We start from the raw sequence: 19,071 nt of genomic DNA, 5'->3' as shown, positions 1-19,071 counted from the left end.
TGTAGTCTGTTGATTAGGAGAGCACTTTTTTAGCTCAAAACTTCTGTAACCCAGGTCATGAAAATGACTTCTAAGCTCAGCACCTTTCTGTCAGCTGTCAGCACTGGAAGGGTGTTGTGAAGTGCATGCAGCTCTTCTATCCAGCGCTGACTGACAGCCCTGTAGGAAGGATGTCAGTTACCAGTTCAGAGAAGGTGAGCATATTGTAATAGAAACTTGCAAGTTTCTCAAATAGCTGATTGTGAAAATGAGCTTTCTCCAGCAAACCTAGGAGAACCTGGGCTTCTTTTATACCTTCTGCAGCCCTTGGTAGAGTGGACAGTGCATACGAAGGGCCCTTAGCGCGGCTGCAGGAGGGACTGGCCACCTGCTCTGGGCTCAGTGTGCAGAGGTGCTGCAGGACACAGGCAAGAGCTCTGAGACAAAGAGCTTGGCATTGACGCAAAGACACAAAACAGGCACACGTGCCATAATTGTGAACGCTGCAAGAGACAACAGGGCCTGGGTCACAAGTCAAGACACCAGACAATATACAACTTGAATTCATCATGTTAAGGAAACTGTTACAGAAACAGAGATCAGGCTTCCAATAACCCCTAAATTATTCTCATAGAGGGAGATCCAGAGAAGAGACGGCATAGGTAGCCTGGTCACATTTAATCAGCAAACTATTAAACTTCCTTGGCCTGCTTCAGGAGTCACTTCTCTGTTATGCGGACAGCTTCTTTTCTTCCTGTTTATATGTTATATATCGGTGCTGTGGTTTGGGGAACTTTCCAGTTCTCTGTTCACAGCCCAACTTCAATTGGAGCCCTGTCAGCTTCAGAAACTAATAGTGTCATATGTTCCTTGATTAACAGGGCTATCCGTCCCCTAAACACAGGCTCTTACTGTCCACCTGGGCCTGCTTTGGCAGAAAACTTATGAGTCTCTTCTTAGACGCAAAGAAACATGGGCACTCGCAGACGCATTTGTAAAAATCGCCTGGGATTCACTGACAGGTGAGGGCCAAGGTTGCTCAGGGACAAGAAGCAGCAGGAGGGAGGTGGCAGGGAGAGCGCCTGGTGGATTACTCCCTGAAAAAGAAACCCACAATCTTCTTGTTTATCAAGAACATTGGGAAGAGGACATGGGTGCAGATCACAGGGTCCCGTGGCACATGACAGGGGGCTGAACAGATGATTCTCAGAATCCAGCAGCCTGCTTCTCAAGGGGGACAGCAACAATGGAGACACTTTATCACCCACAGGCAGAATTTCAGTGTCACAGAGAAAACAAAGTTTCCAAGATAACGCACACTTTGAGGTCCTGTGATTTCTCCTTACATCCTATTCCCAACCTGCATTTAAGCAGTACTAGCCACCACAGCAATATATATGACACGTCTTAGCCCTGTTGTGAATTTATAAATGGAGCAAAGATGTTTTTAAAAAACAAAGAAAATGAGAAGGAAACAGGTAATCACCATCTCAGCAAAATGCTACATTTGGTGAGGACTTTCTTAAAGACATGTTTGGGCCTAAGTGGTGAGTTGCACGGGTTTAGTCTATCAGCTGATGCCATCCTGTGTCTGGGAGATGACAGATCATTGACACTCAGGAGAAGCTGCCTTCATGAATGAGGAATCAGTGACCTCATCCATTTGCCAAACCAGCCCACCCCTACCTCCTTACCTTCCCTATGCAGTATTATAGATACACTATGTTCAAAAAGCTCCCCAGGTCTGATGTCTTCAACTTGTGCCCATAACACAAAGTAAGACCCTCTGAGATTGAACTCTGAGCAACACTCAAGATGTTGCTGATCCTAGAGGCCTGAATGAAACTGCAGGGCTGGCAAATCATTTTCTTGAACAGCTCCTTTCACTCCCTCTCACATCTCCTGATTCCCTCTTTCCTTTTGAATAGTCCTTCTGGCTGTCCAAAGACTTTAATTCAAAATTCAATTTTGCAGTTTCTTAAAGCAGCTCTTGCATTTCCCGCCCACCCTAGCAACCAGATTCTCCTTCTTTGTGTTATTATAATTGTCAGTTTTCTGGTCTGTCTTTTCCACTAGACTATAAGACCCTCCAAAAAGAGATATTCTTCTTCTGTTCATCTTTGAATCCCTAAAAGCTAGCATAGAATCATGGAGATGGCACTTCATAATTTTTTGGATAAACGAATGAATTTAAAGCTCCTAGAACTGGATATCTGGAGGCCTCCGTTCTAGCCCCAGCTCTGTATTTAACTGAATATGCAACTACAGCCTGAGGCTCAGTTGTGTCAGCTATGAAGAGAACAAACCCAATAAGCAGTTGACACCCGTCCCCATGCCATGCTCAGTCCAGCCCCGTGTATCCACAGAGGAGGGTCAGGGGCTTAGAGGAGGTGTGGAATGAGGGAGAACCTGGGCAAACTATCCTCAGTTCCCCCACCCCTCTTCAAACATAGCCACCCTGCCTTACTTATTAGGCCTCAAACAAGACTTTATGTGCAAAGAGTGTTTTACACTCAAGGCAAAGCTTTAAAACTATAAAAGCAGATAAACTGTCCAGTCTTTTTCAGCTAGATTCCCCCAATCTATTAAAAAAGCCACACCCCCTCAATTACTTGCTCCCAGTCCACCTCTGCAGACTTATCTTCCTCAGTCCCCAAAGTAGCCCTCATGTGCCATTGCAGCTATGCCTTTTCATCTGCTGTAATCACCCTTTTCCATGTTTTTCTACCTGGCAAAGCCCAGCTCACCCTTAATATGCAACTCAAAAGCCTCTCCCTTCCTTCCTGCTCCCCCAGCAACAAAAGACCTATGCTCCCAAGAACTGAGCTGCCCCACAGAGCTCCAAGAGCACCTCATAAATGCTCTATAGTATTAAAACTGGCCATGTGGAGTCATCTGTTTATTAAATTCTTTCCTGATTAAAACATAGATGCTTCACAGTCAAGAGACCTGCTCACTTACTGTCCTCTGTCTCTGGTAATCACTACAGTGATCAGTTTAGTAGGCACTTACTAATGTGTGTCACATAAAGGAAGGAAATTGGGGAGTCAGAAGTTATTTAGGAAACTAGTAAATTAGCTGATAATTAGGTTAGAGGATTAGTCCATAAATTAAACTACATGTTAATGAGTAGTAGAGCCAAGGCAGGCCGAGTGAAGGGATGCAACTAGAGGGGGAGGAGCATGTAGTGATAGTTTACGGCTCTGTGGCACTGTCTCAGGCACAGTTGGAAAGTTCAACAGTGTCCATAGGCTCTCTGGAAGTGTCGAACCTCACGCTGGCCTATTATGTGTGTATATGATAGAAGCATGGACTCTCTGAGTTGGAAAGAATTCACACTGAAAGGGACTAAATTTTTCTGAACCCCAAATTATACCTCATTTGGAGTACACAAGAGAGGATTGGTAGACAATATTTCAAATATGGAATCTCCTGGTATCTTGTCCCAACCCTCTTTTAAATGTGTGAATCCTAAGTTTGGCTGCTTTTTAGGCTAGCAGTGTGTTAATTTAACCAAAAATAGTTCATGGTATAGGTATAAAACAAAACACTAGGGATATGACAAAATGGAAACAGGGATACATTTACAATATACTTAAAGAGTGGGCAATGGAAAAGATTATCAGAGTTGGAGGCTATGAGAAACCACTCACTTACTCTAGTCCTGCTGAAATGAATCTTCCATATTTCTCAAGGACCTAGACTTGCTATCTCTGAACAGCTCTAATGGGAAATGTCCATCATGTGGTCTGCAGCATTCAGCCTCTCCTTGATGGCTACCTGGACCTCAACATTGACTTCTATATTGATTTTTTCTAGCTACGTGGTTAAACTTTTGGAATCAATATGCCTCTCCCTCTCCAGCCACTTGGTGGACAGCCAAGGGATGTATTTTGACAATAGGACTGGCAAATATGAATAGGAATATAACTGCACGAGAAACATTTTTTTAAAATATATTACTAAATTGAGTAAAATTTATTTATAAATATATCTCTCCCTTAAAATCATGATTCTCAACCCGGTACACCAGATTGACTTTAGGTAATAAATACTTCGCAATGCTTCCCTTACTATTGTGAAATACAAACTTGGGAGAATGTCACCTTCGTATACATGCTTAATTTATTTAAAAAATTGATGTGTCCTGAGTATGAAATATTAATGAAATATAAGAAATTTCTAATAAAAAATATGGAGATAGATTCAGGCTCAAAGATGATAAACAGGTTTTTACTTGCGTGATTGTGCATTGGAATCTTCACAAGTCATGTAAGACACGGGACAGTGCTTCATTCTGTGGGATGCCCCCACACATTGCAGAATGTCTCACAGCTCAGTCCTCTGCCCATTTAATGTAGTTTGTGCCCACAGTTCTCATGAGAACCATAGACACGCCTGTAGATTTCCAGAGTTTGAACCCTAGGAGGCAGTACCACCTTTGTTGAGAACCATTGGTCTGAAGTATTTTCTACAGAGCTTCCCCCATTTACTTAGACGCTAGCTGTGAAACCAAAGATGATAGCACTAGAAGGTACCTTAAATCTTATCTAACTGCCCCCTCATTTTTATCCATGGTAAGTAACTTGCTCTTGGACACTCAGTTACTACATAATCTAGGATAAAAACCAAGACTTCCTTTACTGAATAGAAAGATACCCTTGAATTTGTCTCTCTTACACACTAAGTATTTGAAATTAGATGAATGACTCAACATTTTCCAGTTTTTAGCAGGATATTTGGGGTTGAAATCACTCACTTCTCACCACTGAGCTTCAATACCAGCTGGAATACAAATAAATGAGAAAGATTAAAAAGATTATAAATGCCCTTAGAGCAAAAATTGTCTTACATGGTTAGTGGCTAATTGATTTTCTCACCATTCTCCCCAACCTCCAGTCACCAGGGTCCAGACAGGACCTTGGGAAACAAATTACCAAGATTCCATATGCTCCTGCATTGTGCACAGCCTGACTCAGGACAGCAAGGGGCTGGTCCCTTCCTAAGACCTAATGAAATCTTGGCTATTCAGTTCTGATGGTGAACTGAATGTTTTTGTTGTTTTTTAAATATATCTTTATTGATTTCAGAGAGAGGAAAAGAGAGGGAGAGAGGGAGAGATAGAAACATTAATGATGAGAGAGTCATTGATCAGCTGCCTGCAACCCGGGCATGTGCCCTGACTGGGAATCGAACCCCAACCGCCTGGATCCTAGGTCAACGTTCAACCTCTGAGCCACGCCTGGCCAGGCGTGAACTGAATGTTTTAAAATTCGATTTGACAGATCAAATATTAAGAAGAGAATGCTAGATTGCACAAACTCCACAATACTGGCTCTCCCAATTAAATTTGCAAATTGATGCCTGTTTCAAAAATATTGCCTGGAAAAATCCAATTTATAAGCCTTATATATTATCAGGGGGTAAAGATAGGTGGAGAGAAGACACTCATAGCATGTATGACTTATTGGGTAAAATTGTGGATCCTACACCAAAAAGAAGTTCATTTCCTCCTAATCCCTTCCTCACACTGCACCGAAAGAGCAGCCTACTCTGTATGTGCGAGCTCAGCTCTCTTCAAGAGAACACAAAAATCCTGCACGCAAGAGAGCATCATCAGGTCCTCATACTTGGTGCTTATACACCCTACAATTTCCTCATGGAAGAGTTCCTCAGGTCTTTCTTCCAAGACCACATCCTCTAAAATGTAGACTCACTGTAACAATTCAAACATCAGGTGTCAGAAGCAGCAATTTAGAAAGGAGGAGGTTTGACTGCTCAGGGTAAGCCCTGTGACGGCAACAAAGAGAAACAACTGACCATCTGATCTCCAGGAAGGAGACAGAAAACTATTTTTACAAAGTGGAGGGAGGGAGGCTGACATAGGAACTCAAAATGAATAGCAACCTGGACCATTCAGTGTAGAGACAAACTGCTTTGCTAGCCCCGAGAGCATCTTCATGATATAGAACAACATTGTAATTGACCTAAAACAAAAATTAGATTATGCTCAATATATTTCACAGCAAAATTCAATACAGTAAGTTGAATCCTAGAGTGACGGAGTAGGAAGACCTTTCAGAGAGCATCCCAGTCCGATTCCTTTATTTTACAAAGAAGGAAGCTGAATGTAAAAGGCGGAACAGGGTCAAGTTAGAGTTGAGCCAACAGTGCAGCCCAGTTGTTCCAGGGCTCCTTCCATATGGTCACCCTGACAACTGACGTCACCGAGAGGAAGGAAAAGAGATACGGCATCGCATGTCATCGTTCATGTCATTGCTTTTGACATCTCTGTTTTTGCTTCTTTGCATTGATTTCTCCCCCCTTCTAATGGAGAAGAAACCTGCTCTCTTTATTCACAGAAGAGTGAACAATTATGTAGTAACTGACTTGTGATGAGAGAGCTTCAGGGTTGACCCTGAACAAAATTGGGACTGACAGTGAAGTTTACTTTGAGTTCTCTCTGACATCCTCCTACCTCCCATTCCTGCTGTGCTTCCTCCAAGCTGTCCTACATCTGTCCTCCAACTTGGCACCCCACCCACTGGCCCCATATCCAGAGCTCCTAGCACGACACAGGAAACTCTCCCAGCTCCCAGAAGTCTGGTGTATTCCCAGCCTCTTTCTAATTTGGTCTCTAATTCCATTAACCAAAGAATGAGGCAATATACCAATGTTTTCAAAAATAAGTGAGGAGCTTGTTAAAATACAGATGCCTGGTCCCCATCTCCTGAAATTATTATCAACAGATGATTCTGCTGGGATGGACCCTGGACCTCCCAGCCCCCTGCCACATGCACACTCCCCTCCACCCAAATACTTCATGCTGTCTCTCTGCCATGACTTTATCCCATATAACACTTTCTTTGTCCAGTTAATTTCTCCATATTCCTCAAAACCAGCTGATGTGCATGTCTCTCATGTCTGCTCTCATTCCTGTACAATTTTAGATTGCTGAGCTTATACAGCCTACCACGTGTGCTGATTTTCTGGCACATCTCCCCTTGAGGGCAAGGCCATGTCTCATTTGTCTTTTGTAATTCCCAGCACTTAGCAGCCTGCCAGGCACATAGTAGGCACTCTAAAAGTGTTCATTAAATTGTATTTTGCATGTGCTCAATTTCCTTATTAATAACTAGTTGTTTATTTATATTTGAACTTTTTATCAGCCCCCTGGATATAGTTAAAGATTTTCACTAATCACTCACAGTATCACTCTCAAATGAGAGGCCTCTTCTAGATGTAAGCATGAAAGAGAAGAATGTTACACATAATCTAACCTTGTGCCAACGGTTGTGGGGTCATAATGAGTTAGGCCCCAAGGAACAGTGACAGAGACACATACAACAAATGGGATTTTTTCTAAATAAAGATCAGTTTCTAATAGTTCCTTAGAATTTGCTCTGATTGCCTTCTAGGCATTCAGGTTAAAAGTGAGGTTGGAAAACATTACTGGCTTTGAACTGATTCATATACATAAAACTGTGTGTATTTGTTCTACAACCCCAGGAATCCCCAATATTTTCTACCCAACATGGTTAGCCACCAGGAGGCTAGCTCATCCCCTACAGTCCACTACCCATGTGTGTTTGTCCTATGCAGGTGTTTGCTATGCAGAGTTTGGAGTCCGTGTCCCGAAGACCACAGGGTCAGCCTACACCTACAGCTATGTCACCGTCGGGGAGTTTGTGGCATTTTTCATCGGCTGGAACCTGATCCTGGAGTACCTGATTGGCACCGCAGCGGGCGCCAGTGCTCTGAGCAGCATGTTTGACTCTCTGGCAAACCACACCTTCAGCCGCTGGATGGTGAACAGCGTGGGAACACTCAACGGCCTGGGTGAGACTGCCACACCCCCTCACCCCAAGGGCAAGCTTGCTGAGCCAAATAAATGGGTTCCCCTTTCAGGACGCAATTTGGTAAAATGCCTCAAGAGCCTTAAATATGGGGGGGGGGGCAAGCAAACTAATTCTTCCCCTGTGAATCTATCCTAAGGAAATCAGTCTAATTTCCATAAAGCTTTCTACGATGCCCGGATGGGCGTGGCTCAGTGGTTGAGCGTCGACCTAGGATCCAGGCCATCAGGGTTCGATTCCCGGTCAGGGCACATGCTCGGGTTGCGGGCTCGATCAATGACTGTCATCATTGATGTTTCTATTTCTCTCTCCCTCTCCTTTCCTCTCTCTGAAATCAATAAAGATATATTTGAAAAAAAAAAAAAAAAAAAGCTTTTACGAAAAGATGTTCATCACAGCCTTATTTATAATAACAAAAAATTAGAACCAGCCTAAATATTCAACAGTGGAGCAAATAGCTAAGTAAATTGTGGAAGCATATTATGTAGCTAGAAATTTTTTTAAATGACTAGGAAGATTGTTGTAATAATATGGAATGTTTTTAATGTAATGGCATGTGACAAAGGATGCAAATCTACATGCATCATGTTAATAATTATATAAAAGTAAAATGAATACAGTAAGAACTGTAAGGAACTTCTCCAGTGGTTTCCTCAGAAGAATTTTTAAATTTTCATAAGTAAGCATGCATTAATTTTTAAATGAGAAAATACATTTTTTAAATGGAACAAAATGGATTCCAGTCTAGCAAAGGTCAAGGATGGCAATGGAACTGTGCGAATACTAAACAATCAGAAGTCATGTAACAATTACCTTGAGACTTCAGGCCCTGTCCATCACTTGCTACCCACTTTCCATCCTGATGTCTCACTTTATTCTTTCACATTCATGGGAGGCTAAACATTAGTTGAGGGGGCTTTGGGGTCCTGCCCTGGAACTTGCAGGGACTGATTCTGTGGTTGTGTGAAAGTCATTTAACTTCAGTGTCCCTATATCAGAACTGAGGAACATACTGAGTGCCCAGATACCAGCAGAAAATGAAAAAGTGTGAAGACCACCTCTCCTCAGCATACTGACTTCATAGAATTTTAAGTCTGCAAGGGTCCTCCAGAGTCAGGTAGTCCAGTCCCTTAACCTTACAGATGAGGTCCAGAGAAACGAGGCACTTGCCCATTTGAGGCACAGCCCTATCTTTGGGCCCTGTGTGCTTACTCACACTGTGTGCTTAATAGCAATTTAATTTAATTTGACCCCTCTGATTATGGGCAAAAGTACAGCTGAAATTCAGGAGCCTAATGCCGAGGCAGTGCCTTTTCCACTCTACAGAGGGCAGGAGTCCACTGCCAACGGACAAGACCTAGCATGGAGTGTGTGTTCACTGGTTATTTTCTCTACAGCCACATACACATAAATGGAAAGAACATCCTTCTTCCAATAGTTCTCAAAGACATACATCTTAAATGTTTCTAATAAAAAATTGCTGGAATGGAAAACAAAATTCATGGACTATACAGTGAACAAGAATGATGATAAAGCAGTTTTCAAATAACATGTTAGGCCTATATATACATCCCAAATATCCCAGGACAGGCCTAACTTCCATGGTTCCATAGGACTCTTGTAGTTGTCATATATCACGTATCACAATTTTTGGTCCAGGATATCATGTTTTTTTACTTATATACCAAAACCTTCCCATGTGCAAATAGACACTTGTAGACCATAGTGTCGGTGGGCACTGGCACGCGAGCACACACACACAGTGTTTTCTCTCATGGTGACAAAATGACCACCCTCTGAGAGCTGAGTGCAGATGCCCTGGGGTGGGGCTGGAAGTTTGCAGGGCTTTTCCCCCTCTGGACAGTATTAATTCATGTCTTGCCCCTCTAGGGAAAGGTGAAGAGTCGTACCCGGACCTTCTGGCTCTGGTGATCGCGGTCATCGTCACCATCATCGTGGCGCTGGGCGTGAAGAACTCTGTGGGCTTCAACAACGTGCTCAATGTGCTGAACCTGGCAGTGTGGGTGTTCATCATGATTGCAGGCCTCTTCTTCATCAATGGGAAATATTGGGCTGAGGGCCAGTTCTTGCCCCACGGCTGGTCAGGGGTGAGTTCATCCCTTAATCCCGGTGGACCTGTCACCCGCTCTGCTTTCCTCCCTGTGACCAGTCTGAAACGTATTTTCAGGAAAATGCTGCTGCTGTGTCTCATATCTTCATGCCATCCTCTTCATTACCTTTCATTGGAGTGTTCTGAAGAAGTGGCTCATTTTATTTTATTTTATTTTATTTTATTTTATTTTATTTTATTTTATTTTATTTTATTTTATTTGTCTCACAAACATTTATTAAGATCCTGCTTTACAGATAACAGTAATAGATCTGGTGTGTTGGTCGCTTGCAATATGCCTAACACTAAGTGCATTGCATGTAATATCTCATTTAATCTCCCTAATAACCTTGCAAGGAAATATTTACATTCTGGCCTTACAGATGAAAAAGCTCACACTCAGAGAGCTCAAATCACTTGCTATTAAGCATTCAGTGTAGGTAAGCACAAAGGATCCAAAGCCAGGACCATTGGACTCCAAACTCCCTGGAATCTCCCTATAGTCTATTCAGATGACAGACAGTTCATAGATAAACAGGGCAGTAAAAAGGCCAGGAGAGGGACAGGTGGGGGAGAGATGAGTGTTTCCTAGGTATAGAACTAGGGAACAAGCAGTTTTATTGTTGTTGTTTTTCTTTTTTTTCCCTTTTTTAATCCTCACTTGAGGACACATTCTTTATTAGTTTAAGAGAGAGGAAGGGAAAGAGAGACAGACAGACAGACAGAGAGACAGAGAAAGAAAGATAGAAACATTGATAGATCACCTCCTGTACGTGCCCTGACCAGCGATCGAACCAGCAACCTGGGAATGTGCCCTGATCAGAAATCGAACCTGAAACCCCTCAGTACACAGGACAATACCCAACCAACTGAGCTATACCAGCCAGGGCAGGAACAAACAGTTTTAAAATCTAATCCCAACTTTTGACCCAAGGTAGATAGTCCCTCTGGGGTCTGAGGACAGTTGGGTGGGCCCCGTAGGTACAGATTATAAATTCCATGCCAGTGGCATGGTTCTCGCAGAGAAGCCCACCTGGGGGCTGGCAAATGAGTGGGCTGAACCAGAAGGATATTTTCAGATCTCACTCTTGTGATGAGTAGTTCTAAGTCTCACCTGATTCTTTCTCTAGGATGACTAAAAATGCTTACTTTATTCATTAATTGGTAAAATTCACCAGCCCATTCTTTCTTTAAAATAGTAGAATGTAATTCAGAGAATTTTGAGCTAAAAGTGGTCTTAGAGGTCACAAGGTCCTATCCCCTATTTAACAGGTAGAGAAACTGAGGCCAAGAGAGCCAAACCTGCCTAGGATGGTAGCAGAGTCAAGTCCAGGATTCCACCAGTTTTGCTTTTGTAGGTTTTGCTTAGATTGTTTTTCCTCCAGGATTTTCAGGGATCAGAAATCTCTCTTGGAGAACACTCAAAATAACTTCTGTTATTCTGAACCATGCCATGCTGTTCGATGCAGAGAAATAAGCAAGGAAGCAATTTCAGCCAAGATTTCTAGTCTTCTGCTTATCTGTAAAAATCCCACAGAACCACAAATTCATTCTGCCTCCTTGAAATGAATAAATTCTGAAACTGGTAAAAACCAGAAGAGACAAAGAAACACTGTTGACCCCATTCTGGATCCCCAAAGCTATATTTTCTTATGATACAAATCGTTCCTTTCCTATCAAATAAGAGAAACAACAAATTATAAGAGTGACAAAGAAAGAATGTTTTTCAGGAACTCAATTGCATTTTCATCATAGCACACAAAAATGTTCTCACCGTTTTCTTAACAATGTAAGAGATTACTGGGTCATGGACTTACTGTAAGACTTTGGCCAACAGCTAACTTCTGTGCTTTTAGGTTTTCTCAGCTATCAAGTGGGAAAACTAATTGTACCAAAAGTCTGCAAAAGAGAATAAAATCTTGGATGTTTTTATGTGCACACTGTGTGGTTAACAATAGTGAGAATGACAGGAGGAAGGAGCTAGAATGTGCCCACTACCTACTAGATGCTCTTTGAATTGTGGATTGTTCTCTATGAGTATTATCTCATTCTTACAACAAAACTTTAACACAGGAGCTGCAGTCCCCAACTTACAGGTGGAGGGTACAGGCTCAGAGAGGCTGGGTTACTCACCAGAGGTCACTTAGCTAGTCAGTGCCAGAACCAAAATTCCCACCCAGGCCCGGTGGCTCCAAAACCCTTACTACATCAATGCCTTGTATATGATGACTCTCCCTTCTGGGCCTTCTTAAATAAGATAATTAATCTGACATGTTATATTTTTATTTCCTTTGAGCTTTCCCAAAGTCATAGAGTCTCGGAACTGGCAAGAGCCTTCAGAGATGGCCTAGTCTCTTTTCTTATGTTCAAATGGGAGTAAAATTAAACCAGCCCAGGCCAAATGCGCATTGTTTACCAAGACATCATGGCAGAGCAATTCAAAAGCTTTTCTTAATTACTTGGATCATGTTAAATTTTCATAATCTTCCTCGTAGCTCACCTGAATGACATGCACTGTAGTTTAGGCCCCACGTGACAACTGGAAAGAGCTAATATCCTCTGTGTAAATACCCTTTGCCCATGCTGAAGAAGATGAGTCTTTTAGTCTTCCTTCTGGGGTTTTGTCCTGGGGTCTTTATTCTCTTTGGGGGTCTCCTCTTCCTTTATTTGGGGTTCCACATTCTTCTTCAGTCAGGAGCCTGCCTCATCAAGGAAGGAGCTCATTAAGCCAGCCTCAGAGGCTCCTCGTTTGCACATCCAGGCTCTCAGCAGCTTTTATAGCAAGAAATGAAGATCAGAAATTAACCATAAAAAAGGAAGGAAAGATTCCATTCCTATCACTTAACATTTTCTTTATGATGAATTCTTTCATATACAATTTTCCTTTCATCTTCACAACACCCCTGCAATATAAATACAATGATCTCCACTTTTACATCAAAATAACTGAAGCTTAGGCCACAAATCTTAATCACAAAAGAGTTGAAATTCAATCCCAGTCCTGGATGAGCCAAAGCCCTTGTTTATGTACTCCACTACCCCCTGGTAGTGGGCACATGGGAACAATTGTCCTTTTTTACACCTTTGGCCAATGACCTCACTTCAACCCAAACCTACTACCTTGAGTAGGCTTGCCGTTGGCCACCAAAAAGTGGCTGGAATTTCGGATTTTTCACTGCAAATCCATTTTCCCTGCAGAAAATTCCAATATGTGTCCTAGTGGCTGTGACTAAAAGCATCATCTGAGCACAAAGGACATCCCAGTGTGAAGATGTTGCTGACTCATCCTCTCTACTATCTGCCCGGCCTTGGATCTCTGCATAGTGAATTTCCTCCCTGGCCAACTGGCCTGGGCGTGTTCTTTCTCAACTTTGGTTTCAGCTCACTTTTCCAGTCCAGCAAGGCCACTTTGAATATAGATCCTATTTTTTAAGGTCCAACACCTTCTCATGAGTATTTCATCCACTGAGTTAATAAACACACTCCTTACTCTGTTATCTAACAATTGTCAACAAAAGTGAGTTGCCTACTTGGCAGCTACATCAATTTCTTCACTCCTTAGGGAAAACCTGACCTACAAGGGGATTAGTTCAGAGTTCCAGTCCACTTTATTCTTCCATCACTTTACGTAGGATGGGATGGAGAAAACCATTGTGTCGGGGGTGGTTTATAAGGATGCCATTACTTGACTTGCAACACAATTCTCAAGTACTTTGAAAGAGTTAATGAGCAATCTGTCCTCTGGCCATGGACCCCTCATAAGCTTATTCTTTCCCTACTCCAGCTACTTCCTTCCAAAGAAAATAGCTTAAGGAATGGTTTACTCACTTACAGGTTCTGGGTCAAATGCTTCTTTGGTCTTGAAGAGCTTAAGAACAACAAACATTTTTTCCCTATATCAAGTAACTGCTGGCCCTCAGCTGAACCCCTGCCTCCATCTGCAAATCCTCAGCCCCTGAACATTGTTGGATGTGTCTTCCCTGTATGTTATTTGTTCTTGATGCTATCTTATGGTTTTCCTTTAACCAAATAAGATGCTCTATCAGCACAAATAGCTGCCAGCAACACAGTCCATAGCAAGGACTTGTGGGGAATGCTGAGAGCCTCCAAACAAAGGAAAAGTTATTCTCCTTGTCTCCACATTTGAATCTATTTGTTGGAACCTATTAGCACATTCCACTGTCGCTGTAAACAGGCTGCTAATAGAGTTGGAGCATGAACGCAGGAGAAAACATTATTAAAGTTGTAGTTTTGTCTTGTTACCTTGGGAGTGAATTATACAAAGGTGCCTAATTATCTCCTAGGCACCTGGCAGACTGGCCAAGGCATGATATGGAGGGCTGCCTCATCCTGATGCCTGCAAGTATCAGCAAGGCACAGGGGGTCAGCTTTTAGGGACCCCACACACTGAGTAGCAGGCCACTAATGACATTGCTTTTGACAATTAATTAAGCAGCAGCCCTCCAGCAACTGCGGCATGTGCTGCTTCCCCACAAAGCTCTATAGGGGCACAGACCCATCTGGATCTCTTGGCTGAGCAGCTATACCAGGTTTACTTTGGAAGACAATTTCCACTATGTCATCCAATTAAGAAGTCAATGCTATTTTTTATTTATGTAAAACATTAAAGGAAAGTTAGGATAAATTACCAATGAACCCAGTAACACACCTACACACCTACACACATACACTTCACCCACCAATTTTATTCACAGATGCTCACCCTCAGGTACCACATGCATTCTTTCATGCATGGAAGGGTATCCTAACCATAATACCAGTGGCCAGATCTGAATCCGGATGGAGTAGAGTAGAAAGCAGTTTTAGTGGTGACTTGAGTAGAGATACACCCATACACAGTATTATTTCATGGCTCCTGTGTTTACTAATCAGGGATCATTTGCTTTCAAGGAAGAAAACCTCATTCAAACTTACTCAGGTAAAAAGGTGACTTTATTTGCTAATTCTATTCTCTTCTCTTTGATAATCTGCTTATTTAATCTATACCTTGTTAGGCCAGGGTCTGTTTGATCTTGGCAGGTGTGCTGGTTTTTCTCCCTTTGCCTCCACTCCCCAGATTCATTCTCCACCCTTCATGCTCTATTCTGTGCTCCCAAAGCCCCCTTTGACTGCTTCCTGTTGGGGTCAGCCAATGGGAGTTACTATCAGGAGATGCTAAGGGGAGAGGAGAGCAAGGCCAGAGTATTTCCTCCTCATTCCCTTCCAGCCTTAGCTCCTATAGTCCCCTCATTGAAATAATTTCATTTGAACCATCTCAGTTAAATTCTGTTTCCTGCCTAATGCAGGAGAACCTCCCAAGGTCCTACCTTTGATCTACCCAGTCTTTCATCAACCATAATTGTTTTCTAGTTCTACATATGCAAACTCAGGCTAACAGACATTCTCTTTGCAAACTCAATCCCCCTCTTCCCAACTTGGTTGATTGATTATAGTCAACTTTCTGGTATCTAATCATTATGAGCAATTGTCATCTGTTTGTTCACTCCCTTGGACAATAGTAGCATTTGTGGTTTTAGAAATAATGTAGATGTTTATGAGTCTTATTCAGTTTGTTACCACAGTCAAGGCTGCATTTTGGGTTGTGCAGTATCCTCGAGACTCTGAGATTCACAAGGTCAAGATCAAGGTCAAGGTCAAGCTCAGAGTACTTTTTGCTCATTACTGTCTCCACATCAGCAAGCACAGTGCCTGGCACCTGGGGACAGTTGATAAATATGTGTCGAGAACAAGGGGAACAAGGAGGATGAGAGGGAATTTGTCTGTGCCCTTGGGTTGTATCTGTTCTACAAAAGCACAATAGTTATAAAAATAGTTACAATAGTTATAAAAATACTACTGGTAAGAGCTAATATTTATTGAGCAACTACTGTATTCTAGGACTTCCATTTATTATCTCATTTAATCCTTGAAACAACCGTATGAGCTAAGTACTATCATTACTTCCATTTAAGTGATAAAGAAACTTGGCTCCAAGAGGTTAGGAACTTTTTCTAGGTCACCAACCTAGTATGTGGCAGAACCAATCTAGGTCTGACCGTCTATAGAGTCTGTACTCTTACCCAAATCTGATTCCGCCCACACCCATGCCTCTGGTATTCCCTCTGGAGCCTACAATATACCTCTCCTCCAACTGTTGCATGGTCCATACTTCAAAATCAGAAGGTGTCCTCTCTGACTTCCACTGAACCTTCTCTTCTTCAACTTAGACATCACCCAGGTGTTCCTCACATGGTGTGGTTTACAGGCCTCTCACCTTTCTCTAGGGTAGATTTGCCCTAAAATTCTTGATTAGGATCCTCCTACCCTCCTTTCCTGAGCAGAGAGCTCTTCCAGTATCTCTGACCTTTTGATTCAACTCAGAACTGACCACACCAAACAGGCATGGAATGGAAACCCTGGGTCATCCTAAATTGGGAGTGATGTACCTTCAGGCTGACTGTCACAACAGGTCACTGTATGATTTACAAGAAGGGTGTGTGTGTGTGTGTGTGTGTGTGTGTGTGTGTGTGTAGACAGGTGTTAAGGGAAGAGAAAGCAGGACATGTTTTCTGGAAGTTGTCCTAAAGCAAGGCTTTTCTTGATGGGGCAGCTTAGAGAGCCTGCAATCCTAGCATGTGTTCATCTTTAAAGAACAGAAACATTTTCTAGACAAGTGGAAACAAGCACATTTCCAAGCCTGTGAGCCTCCACGCACATCTATTTTCTCTCCTTGTATGAAGGCCAAAGACATTTTCCATGCCCTGAAATGAAGGGCTTTGCTTGAGTGAAACTGGGAGTCATCTCCCCTCCCAGGAAGTAGCTCTCTGGCAGTGGAACTGCTTGTTTGAGAAGTTGTTCTACCTGAGTTATTAGACTAGACCAGGAACTCTTAGATTTGGGGGGACCATCTGCCTGGCAGTCTGGTGAAGCCTGCAAACTTCTTCTGAAAATTGTGTTCATAAATGAATAACCTACTCACATAGGAAATCGAAAGGAATCAATTATATTGAAATACAGTTTATAAAAATATTTTAAAATCATGATATAATAACAATGTGCTTGTTTATTGGTATGTTAAATACTAATATGTCTAATAACTATCATAATTTGAAATTAGCAATGAGCACAACTGATATTCTAAAATTTCTCCAATGACATTAATATGATAGAGAAATGATTGCTCTTAGTGATAAAATTATCACCTATACTCATGATTGAAATAAATGCTTATACTCAATCAGAGGTTAGTGAAAATAAAGATGTCTTATTTTCTTAACCAAATTCACAGACCCCCTGAATTGCACAGACCCCAGGCTAAGAACTCTTAATTAGGGAGCTGAAACATTAGAATCCTAATGGGAGAGACTGTGGAAGAGACCAGCTCATTTTGCAGATGAGCAAAGGTTGCTTTTGAAGGTTTGAAATCTTCAATATTGGGATGGACCTTGCAATTCCTAGTATTTAGTATTTTGTTTTCTACTTATGAAGAAGACAGTGGGAAAGGCAAGAGTGAAAATTTAGGGACAGGTGTCTGCTTGGCATATGTTTTGATGTCATCATTTATCAACTGAATGTACAGAAAAGAAAAAAAAAAGGTCCAGTCTGCAAAGAGCCTCATTCCTGGACCCCTGGCTAGAGCTTAAATGTTATCAAGTACCCTCACCCCATACACCCAAGTCCAGAAAAATCTCTCTCACCTTCCCCTAAAAGAAAACCCCCAAGCATTCAAAGAGGCACATTTTTCACTTTCAGCTCATAATGAGGGGCCTAATGTGGGGAAAGTTCATTTACACTTAAGTAAATTCTTTGGAAGAAAGTAATACACTCCTCAGTGGAAGATTTTCACTGATAACTTATCAAGTCCCAACCATCCCTGGAGTCACGCATGCTCCTGACAGACAGACATCCAGTAGATGTCATTGGGTACCACCTCCCCAGCTTTACATAGCCTCAGACCTCAGACCTCCTGCCTTGTAGCCCCACTAGGTCACTGAAGCCCCCCAAAGAAGCAGAAAATTCAAACCGTCTCTACCTGTCTTCCCATGGGAGACAATAGAATATTTGAAGATCTGAAAATCTTTTACATCATTTCTAATCTAGAAGTCACCTTAGAGGTGATCTACCAGAGGTACTAATGGTAATTTGGACAGGACAATTCTTTGTGCAGACATCTGAGCCCACTACACTAAATGCCAGAAGTGCCCACTCCATGTCTCTGTGACAGTCACAAGTACCTCCCCACATTTACAGACACCCCCTATGGGTAGTTTGTAAACACAGCCCCTGGTTGTGGTTGAGAACCACTGGATAAAAGCATTGGGATGTTAATGAGTTTTTCCAAGACATGAGGATAGCCAACTTAGTGATTTTTTTATAACCCCACTTATTTCCAAAAATGATTTGAATGTGTTGAATGACTTGTTTTTATTTGGGCATAATTCTTATCTCCATTTTACACATGAGGGAATGGCCTAGTCTCACCCAGCTAGAAAGTAGAGGAGATTGGAACTTGAGTGTTTAGCACAAGTCCCACCATGTTACCCCCTCTGCCCCTCAGTGATGTCTGTTGGGCATTGGGCAATTGTGGGTGCCACATGTAAGGCCCTGGTGCTGCCCTGACACTCTGAATCTGACGAATGTCATCATCCCTACAGGTGCTGCAAGGAGCAGCCACGTGTTTCTACGCTTTCATTGGGTTTGACATCATCGCCACCACTGGAGAGGAAGCCAAAAATCCCAACACCTCCATCCCTTATGCTATCACCGCCTCCCTGGTCATCTGCCTGACAGCATATGTATCTGTAAGTACCAAGTGCTTAGGGGACACGCCTCATGACCTTTCACATTTGACCTTAAGATGTGGCTCTGGGGCTGGGTTCCCTTCTGTCAGGAAGTGATCCTCTCCTTGTGCCCTTGGTGTTTGTATGAATGTGTCCATGCTCCCTATATCTTCACCCACTGATGACAAGATGAAAATCAGGCGTCCAAACTGGAGATGGGAGAACCTCAGGCCCTTTCTTCAGCCACAGGCCCTGAGTCTCCATCCCCGCCTGCCCTGGGCACAGGCTCTTGGTGCCTGCTGCTTCCCGGGGCTGGGGGTGGTGTGCTGGGAATGGGCTGCCGTCC

The 19,071-nt window shown here is 42.6% G+C and overlaps 1 protein-coding gene across 1 annotated transcript in view; it reads left to right on the top strand.

Annotated features, from left to right (window-relative positions):
- The window catches only part of SLC7A14 (solute carrier family 7 member 14), a 96,254-nt gene that overhangs the window by 56,182 nt on the left and 21,001 nt on the right, over positions 1-19,071 (top strand). Inside the window, exons 3-5 of the mRNA XM_081138432.1 lie at positions 7,582-7,818; positions 9,726-9,943; positions 18,600-18,746. Coding sequence (XP_080994558.1) covers positions 7,582-7,818; positions 9,726-9,943; positions 18,600-18,746 — 602 coding nt within the window. The remainder of the gene's footprint in view (positions 1-7,581; positions 7,819-9,725; positions 9,944-18,599; positions 18,747-19,071) is intronic.

Source organism: Miniopterus schreibersii (assembly GCF_964146895.1).
Source record: "Miniopterus schreibersii genome assembly, chromosome: 5".
In the NCBI taxonomy this organism is placed as follows: domain Eukaryota; kingdom Metazoa; phylum Chordata; class Mammalia; order Chiroptera; family Miniopteridae; genus Miniopterus; species Miniopterus schreibersii.
The sequence above is the reverse complement of the archived record's forward strand: the minus strand, read 5'-3'. Positions and strand labels throughout refer to the sequence as shown.